At 32.7% G+C, this 8,804-nt stretch overlaps 1 protein-coding gene across 1 annotated transcript; it reads left to right on the top strand.

Moving 5' to 3' along the window:
- Positions 1 to 2,922: 2,922 nt before the first annotated feature.
- Positions 2,923 to 8,451, top strand: LOC114418368 (ATP-dependent Clp protease proteolytic subunit 4, chloroplastic-like). Its single transcript, XM_028383677.1, has 2 exons — positions 2,923 to 3,459; positions 7,743 to 8,451. Exons 1-2 carry the CDS (start codon positions 3,023 to 3,025, stop codon positions 8,224 to 8,226), a joined length of 921 nt encoding a protein of 306 aa, XP_028239478.1. The 5' UTR covers positions 2,923 to 3,022; the 3' UTR covers positions 8,227 to 8,451.
- The last annotated feature ends 353 nt before the right edge of the window (positions 8,452 to 8,804 follow it).

Here is an 8,804-nt window from a genome sequence, read left to right as displayed (position 1 = left end):
CACGTTAGATACAACTTTTTTTACAGCACATTAGATACAATTTTTAAAAAAGTTAATAATTATACTATATATGATAATTAATTCTAAATATAATTTTTAAAATAGATTTTATAAAAATCAATAATCATACTATATATAACAATTTATAATTAGATGTTAGTGTAAAAGAATATATCTTATATGTATTTTAATTAAGATTTTAATTTAAATACATTATCAATTTATATCAGAAAAAAATATATTATCATTCAGTATAAATTATTATATATGATAATATTATTAATTTGTATAAGAACTATTTAAAAAATCATAAAAAATCTAATAAGATTATAAAAAAATTATACTAACCATTTGATATGTATCAAGGGTGGTCATGAGTTTGGACCAACTTGTGAGCCCAACCCATATCAATTAAACCGTTAGAAAAAGAAAATTGTTATTTCTACTCATCCTACTTACTTATTAATGCACTTTGCTTTATAATTATTTTTACTAAAATAGTCTAGAAATTACACTCCTTTTTTATAATTCTTATTGTGTCTCCAACTAGGTCAAAGCAGAGTGAGAGAAGTTCATGAAATTATGCACACTTCCAAAATCATTGTTTCTTTTTGTTCTTGTTTACTCCTTAATTTTGTAGGTGGTCTAGTGACCTAATTTCAAGTATTTCTCTCAACATTAATTAACTAATGTATTTAGATGGTGTGTAATATTTAATTATGCCATCCATCGTGCCTATTAGGGGCTTTGTGCGAGTGTCAACGGGTTCAATGAATCTTAGGGTTTGTAGATAAAAGGGGACATGCGACTTGGTGCAGAATGTTCACTTTATAGTCAGACGGTAAGGGTTGCACGCACTCCGCGGAGGTGGTAGTTAGAGGTTGGCAGAATTAAGGAAAGGGGAGTGCAATGTCTAGGCTATTTTAGGAAAAATAATTATAAAGGAAAGTGTAGTAGTAATTAGGGGAGTGAAAATAGAAATTTCATAGAAAAAAAAAACAATTTTATTGGATTCAGATTTGAATGTTGCTTTCTGCCAGTTTCTGTTCCATGTTATTGTATCATAGAAAGTCCAAATTCCAAATTAGTTAGATTTTTCATATTGGGGACTTTTTTTTTTTTTTTAATTAGAAAATAAGTATTCAAACATAGGATAAGTCTAATTGGACCTGATATCCTCTCAAACCAAGAAATTAAGTTAGGTTAAAAGTAGCAACAAAAGTTAGTCTAATAAGAAAAATAAATTCATATCCTAAAAGGACTTAAGTTTTACATCTGTTATAGATGTGAGAGAATCTTGTTGGTAAATAATGGTATAGAAATCCAATCTACCTAAACTTTAAATCAGCAAAAAAAAAATGTATGTTAAAGAGAAATATTTTTAACTTCTAAGTTATTCCAAACACAAAACAAAATATTATTGTGTGTTATTGAATAAAAAATTTCCACACTCTTGTAATATAAATTTCATCAACTAAAATTTTACCAGTTAAATTTGTCATTTTGTTTAAAACAAACTTCGCATCATTTAAAGAATTATTCATTTTCATCACCTTAATTTTTTTTCATACTCCCTACATTCTCTTTTATAAGCAAATGAAATTCATTTTACCCTTATTAAAAAATTATTTAATTTCATTAAAATGAAAAAAATTTAATTAAAAAATAAATATTTTTCTTAAACTATCATTTATTAAAACTTAATATTAAACATAAACTCCTTATCAAATAAAATTAATATTACTTTTCATCTATTAAATTTTATACTTATTTTTATTTTAATATTTTTTTTTTCATTTTCGATTTTAACTCTATCAGTTTTTTAAAATTTAAAATAAGTAAAAATTAAAAATTATCAGTATCTTTATTTTATTTTAAAATTATAAACTTCTGAAAAAATATTGTAATCCATGTCCTATTCATCTTCTTCAACCTTCTTTCATCACCCAAAACCTTCACCACACATAGAAAAAATCACAAGCCAGATCTCTGGTAACCTTCATCTTTATTTTCCCTTAATTTATTCTCTTTTCTTCCTTTCTCCCTACACGAACTTGTAGTAACTTTCAACTTTCAGCCAAATCTGCCCTCGTCTTCACCAAGCCAACCAACGACGACAAGTTCCAGATCTAGCCTCAATGACATTGGGGAGCGCCACGATCATCTCCATCTTCACTGTCACCGCGTGCAGCGACACTTATGTTTTCTCTTCTATCGTCGTACGCGCTTCCTTAATTAGGGTTGTGATTTTGGAGATTTTTGCTTGTTTATGAATTTTTTATTTGAAGCTGAAATATGCTTTAGGATTTTGATTTGTCAATTGGATTATGATTTTCTTGATTTATGGTGGAGGTTTTGGGTGATGATGGAAGGTCGAAGAAGAAGAGATGATGAATGATAATGTATTTTCATAAGTTTATAATTTTAAAATTAAATAATACAGTGATGATTTTTAGTTGTTATTCACATTTTGTTAATATATTTTAATTATTTGATAAATAATTTTTAGTGCTTTTTAAAAGATATTTAAAATAGTATTTTTTTAAAATATTAACTCTTAATTTTTTATATTTTTATTTTTAATATATTTATTTAATTTATTGATTATTTTTTAAAAAATCAATTATAATTTTATGATTTATATTATTTTATTAGTTACTTTTATCAAATAGGATGTTAAATTGATTATTTTTAAAATAAAATTGTTGAAGATATAAAAAATCAAAATTAAATATTTAAAATTTAATATATTAAAATTAAGCAAGCGTGAATCTTAATGGATGAAAAGGGATACATTAAACTAACCAAAATTTATTTATAAAAAAGAATAGTTTTTTTTCTTATAAAAGAGGAGTATAAAAGTAATTATTTTATATCGGAAAAGTCATTCAGAAAATACCGTACACTTATAAAAACAAAAAAAGAGAGAAGAAATTCAGTAAAAAAAGAAGAAGAAAATCCAGGTTATCTAATCATCTGCAGTAAAGCAAGTGAAGTCGTGCACTTCCCCAACACTCACACCATGGATTTGCTCTCAATCTCTCCCTCTCACCCTTTACCTTCTTCCATTCGCACCCTTTCCTCAAACCCTAAGTCCCCCATTTCCTCCTCCTTCTTCACCCCCAAACCCCATTCACGCTTCTCCAAACCCTCCAAAACCCCCGCAAGGTGTGTCTTCACGGCCTCGCCAATCCCCTCCAAAATCCCAAACTTTGGGTCTCAATCTCGGAACCCGGGCCTCACTTTCGAGCTCTCCGCGCCCCAGACGCCTTCGACGGCGGCGAGAGGCGCGGAGGGCGACGTGATGGGGCTGTTGCTGAGGGAGAGGATTGTGTTCCTCGGGAGCAGCATCGACGACTTTGTGGCTGATGCTATCATGAGCCAGTTGCTGCTGTTGGATGCCCTAGACCCCACTAAGGATATCAGGCTCTTTATTAATTCCACTGGTGGCTCTCTCAGGTTAGACGAGGTTTTTGATTTGTTGTGTTGTTTGAGTTCCTTTTTTTGAAATGGTATAGCAAATTTATATGATAAAGGGAGTGAATTGGGCATAGAAGAGTAAAGGGTAGGAGTAAAAACACCTTTTTTTTCTGCCTTTTTTTAAAAAAAAATTGAAATTTTGAGGAAAATAAGATATAAAGGAATTAGGGATAGATGGGAAGTCTAACCAATGAGGGTTTTTGTTTTTGTGTTGTCTGAGTTCCTTTTTAGAATGGTATAGCAAATGTATGTATATGATAAAGGAAGTGGATTGGGCACAGAAGAGTAAAGGGTAGTAGTAAAAACACCTTTTTTTTAATTGAATTTTTCCCGAGAAATAAGGATATAGTGAGTAAGGGATAGGTGGAACTTTTACCAACGAGGGTTAGTTCTAGTGGAAGGGGTTAATCTCCATCACGTGATGAACTAAGGTTTGAATAGCCTGGGAGATATTCACATTTAGTGTCAGACAGTGTCTTGTCTCAAATAAGACTATCTCTGAAGGAAGATACTTGTGGGGAACTGAAAAATAAATAAATTATTTTGTTGTTTAAATTACTGTTTGCAGTGGTTATTGGTAAGTGGTAACCAAATATTTAATTGATTATACTGCTGCTTGAAGCTTGCTTTGAATGAAGTGACATAAAACATCAACAGGTTCATTCAATTGAACAAGGAAGAGTTCTATGGTTAATTTGGGATGGTCTTTATTTCTTCTTCTTATGGATTTCTGATAGTGTTTTGGTATATGTAAAACCCTTCACTGGGCCGTTGACAGTGAAAGTCCTTTTGTTTTCATGCCTGCAGTTTATACTATTCAATATTTATACAATTCAATGGCTTTCAAATGTTGATGATATTATTCCTCTCATTTTAGTTGGGGCATTGCAAGGTCTTTCCTGGTTTCTGCTGAAGTGTTTTGCTTAGTTGTAGCTTTTGCATTTTGAGTTTGCCGTTTTAGGAGGAGATATTGTCCCCTGAATAAGAAGTTTTAGTTGGGGCATTGCAATATTTATGTTTTTGTTTTCATTTGATGTTTTTTCACTAATAATTGCAAAAATGTCACCTTGTCTCATGATTTTGTGAAAAATTCTGAAATCTTGAAAATAGATAATGAAGTGAAAACAAAGCAGCATTTTATAATTATTAGTGGAAGCCACCCAACTAATTTGAAAATAAAAACTAACTGAATGCATTATTTTCTTTTATCCTTTCTCATGTTTTATTCAATACACTCACGGACCAAACTGGGAAGCACTGAAAGCTTGTTAGCTGAACTCTTAAATGCAAGGTGCACTGACCTAACGTATAGGAGAGTCAGTCTATTTGGCATTTGCTCTTGATTTTTTTGTTTTTGTCTTTTCTGGCACAGATAATTAATGATTTGTGTTATGTACTTGAAGGCACTGAATACATCAATATTTGTATTCCTGGTAGGGAAATATCTAAATCACATGTTTGCTTAAGTGAAAAGTGAAGTATGAAAGTATATACAGAATATGCCTTCAGTTTTCTCATTTTGTCATCTCCACTTTTTTTTTTTGCTTTTGTTTTCTTGAGGTATATGGAATGTAAGTTCAACAAAAGTAGGGGGGTATCTAACTCAGAGGTGAAAATAGGAGACCATATTATCCCTCAAGTCACACGGTTTAAATATCTTGGGTCTGTAATACAGGATGATGGAGAAATTGAAGGGGATGTGAATCATCGCATTCAAGCAGGATGGATGAAATGGAGAAAAACATCGGGGGTGTTATGTGATGCAAAGGTACCGATCAAGCTAAAGGGAAAGTTTTATCGGACTGCGGTAAGATCGGCAATTTTGTACGGAACAGAATGTTGGGCGGTCAAGAGCCAACATGAGACTAAAGTAGGTGTAGCGGAGATGAGGATGTTGCGGTGGATGTGTGGTAAGACTCGACAGGATAAAATTAGAAACGGAGCTATTAGAGAGAGGGTTGGAGTAGCGCCTATTGTAGAGAAGATGGTGGAAAATAGACTTAGGTGGTTTGGGCATGTAGAGAGAAGACCGGTAGACTCTGTAGTGAGGAGAGTAGACCAGATGGAGAGAAGGCAAACAATTCGAGGCAGAGGAAGACCCAAAAAGACTATAAGAGAGGTTATCAAGAAGGATCTCGAACTTAATGATTTGGATAGAAGTATGGTACTTGATAGAACATTATGGCGGAAGTTGATCTATGTAGCCGACCCTACCTAGTGGGATAAGGCGTTGTTGTTGTTGTTGTTGTTGTTTTCTTATTAATTTTCCACTGAAAGCCAAACCTACTCAAGTATAACCCATTTGTGTTTGGCATCACACCAAACCTTGGGCAGTCATGCATTTGCAACTTTGAAGCATGTGCTTATAGAAAGAGCCATGCTCATATAGTCATATTTAACATTTATTGGGTAACATACACCTATACAATACTTGTAGTCTGTAGGAACAAAAAAATGATGTATTTCGATATTTAACAATTGTTAAATAGAGTCTAAACTCTAAACATGGTTTAAGGTGTACTGGGCTTATTTAAGTTATAATTTTGTTCCTTGGTGTTTTTGCTCACTGACAGGACAGATATAAGGAGTGGTTCTAAGGAATAGTGGGAATGCCAATCTTATGTGAAAAATGAGAGGAGTGAATCTTAATTGTTAGACTTGTACACATGATTGAGTTCCAGATTAAAACATCAAGTCGTTGTGTATGAGCATTTTAAAATGTTTTATGACTTGATGTTTTAGTCTTGTCTATTCTGACAAATCTGATAATCTAAATTCTTTTCATTTCCACATAAGATTGACCTTCACAGTTCACTTCACACACATGTACATATGCACACACCTACATATCTCTATTTGTCTATGATGTGTTGTGTCCTTGATTCCTTAGTGGTTAGTATTTTAGATTTTGCCATGCTACTGGGTGCCTCTTTTGTGTTCATGTCTGTACCATCTCTATGCTTCTTAATTTCAACTTAAATTAAAACAATCAAGGAAAACATCTTTTGTGTTCATGTCTGACATGATTTGAGGTACACTGCAAAGAATTCTATTCCATATGGTGAATGAGACAAAGTTTGGGGTGTGTAGACAATTGATATGGTTTCAACTATAAGCTTGGTCATCAATTGACAAATTAATTTTCAATTGTACTGAAGGGTTTCTGTCGACAATCGTAGCACCAAAATGGTTGGCTGATACTTTTATATCACTTCATTCATAATGTTTATTTCATTTGCATTATATTCATTAATCCAATTTTCTTACTTTTACAAGCTAATGTGCTTTATGGGCTTCAAACTATTAAGTGGTCATCTTTAATTTCAGGGAAAAAACAATCCCCTTCCATTATGTCCCATTTTCTTGTATCTTGCTTGTTGTTTGATGAAAGGTGTAACTTTTCCCTCCTGTGCTAGTATATTAATTGCACCATGCTTTATCCTGTTGATGTTGTTATGGAATTATCCTGTGACCAAATAAACAATGTGCCCCTTGAAATATCCAAATTATTTGTAAAAGAAGTCCTTTATTTCCCATATCTTCTGAAATCCTGTCCCCTTAAAGAAATATCCGATCTCTATAAAAGACTTCAGTTTTTGAAGATTTTAGGATTTAGAGACTTGGATCTTGCTGCAAATGATTCTGGCATGTCACTTTGGCTGTGTGCTGTGTTTGTTATTATTTATTATTTGGTGCCTATTGTTGGAGAGGAATTCTAAAATTTTCAATGGCAGCTACTTGTTTTAGCATGTTATCAGATGAAGTGGTTTCTTATCCTCTTCATGGTTTCCTGTATAATGATTACTTCAAAGGAGTGACTTTGGTGTGTATGCAAAGAGAATGGAGACCTCTGATTTGATTGATGAAGAGTTTTCTCTTCATCTATTCCTTTTGCTTTTATACTCTTCTCTTTCTCCATTCTAGTAACGAGAACTAAGGCCATATCTGAAGGGCCTGCCATTTCTTTAATTTCAACAAGAGCTTCTTTTTCCTACTGTTTTGGGCTGAATTAGTAATGCTGATTAAACCAAGATATTTGCTTTCTTTTCGGGTTTACAACTTGGTTCCTTATGCTGTTAGGCAGCTAAGAGAATTAATTGGAAGTCTGTATAGCCTATAGGTTTGCTTGGAGTTATGTTGTGTCAAGTTCTAGTTGATTAGCAATCTTTTCTGCATGGTATGCTTTTCATTGCAAGTTTTTATTTTGTTTGATGCCTTACTCCTTTTTCACTGCTTATTTACTTTGCTTGTTTTTAATTTAGTGCTACAATGGCTATCTATGACGCTGTACAGCTTGTGAGGGCCGATGTTTCCACAGTTGCACTCGGCATTGCAGCATCAACAGCTTCTGTTATACTTGGTGGTGGGACCAAAGGCAAGCGCTTTGCTATGCCAAATACACGAATTATGGTTCATCAACCTCTTGGAGGTGCTAGTGGGCAAGCTATAGATGTAGAAATTCAGGCTAAAGAAGTTATGCACAACAAGAATAATATCACAAGAATTATATCAAGTTTCACTGGACGCTCATTTGAACAAGTGCAGAAAGATATTGATAGGGATAAATATATGTCTCCAATTGAAGCAGTGGAATACGGAATTATTGATGGTGTAATCGATAGAGATAGCATTATTCCTCTCATGCCAGTGCCAGAAAGAGTGAAATCAACACTAAACTATGAAGAAATAAGTAAAGACCCCAGGAAATTCCTAACCCCAGATATTCCTGATGATGAGATATACTAGCTTTAAATGGTTGATAATGTTATATCCTTGAATTTTATGTTACGGTGATAACAGAATTCAACATTTTTGGGTAAAGCTTGAGGATGCTGGAACAAACCCTGAAAGATGTAGGATTGTCTTATATTTGTCTTGCATTTTTTAATTTTATTTCGTGTGGGTGAGTGAAAAATTATGGTTCAGCTATGGAGAATTTTGTTGGTTATCATTATCTTGATTCTTTCTTCATTAAAGCACTTACTAGCATTTTTATTATTAATAAAAAAAATTGTTGCAAAGTTTCAATGGTGAGAAAGTTCCTTACCTCCTAAAACTATTTCACACGGTGTTTAATTGTACAGAAATAGAGGGAGGCGGAAGGCAGGACTTTTATAAAATTTTCATGTTGGGTTCAAAATTTTGGAGAAGTGAGAGAGAAGAATATCTCCACACTATTTTGGCTCCCCTAAATTAAATTATTCTTAAGTTAATAATGGCTATATTTGACTACCCTGATTAAATAATAATAAATTTGTTTATTTCCTTTTTTCTTCTCCGCCTTATAAATCAAATAAGGTGTTCTTACTTCTCCACATTAAAAG

Source organism: Glycine soja, chromosome 1, assembly GCF_004193775.1.
Source record: "Glycine soja cultivar W05 chromosome 1, ASM419377v2, whole genome shotgun sequence".
Taxonomy (NCBI): Eukaryota; Viridiplantae; Streptophyta; class Magnoliopsida; order Fabales; family Fabaceae; genus Glycine; species Glycine soja.
The sequence above is the reverse complement of the archived record's forward strand: the minus strand, read 5'-3'. Positions and strand labels throughout refer to the sequence as shown.

Bases quoted from the DNA above. Each gene is read 5' to 3' on its own strand.
- LOC114418368 (XM_028383677.1), top strand. From the start codon at position 3,023: ATGGATTTGCTCTCAATCTCTCCCTCTCACCCTTTACCTTCTTCCATT. The intron at 3,460-7,742 runs GTTAGACGAGGT...TTTTTAATTTAG, and splicing joins TCCACTGGTGGCTCTCTCAG to TGCTACAATGGCTATCTATG.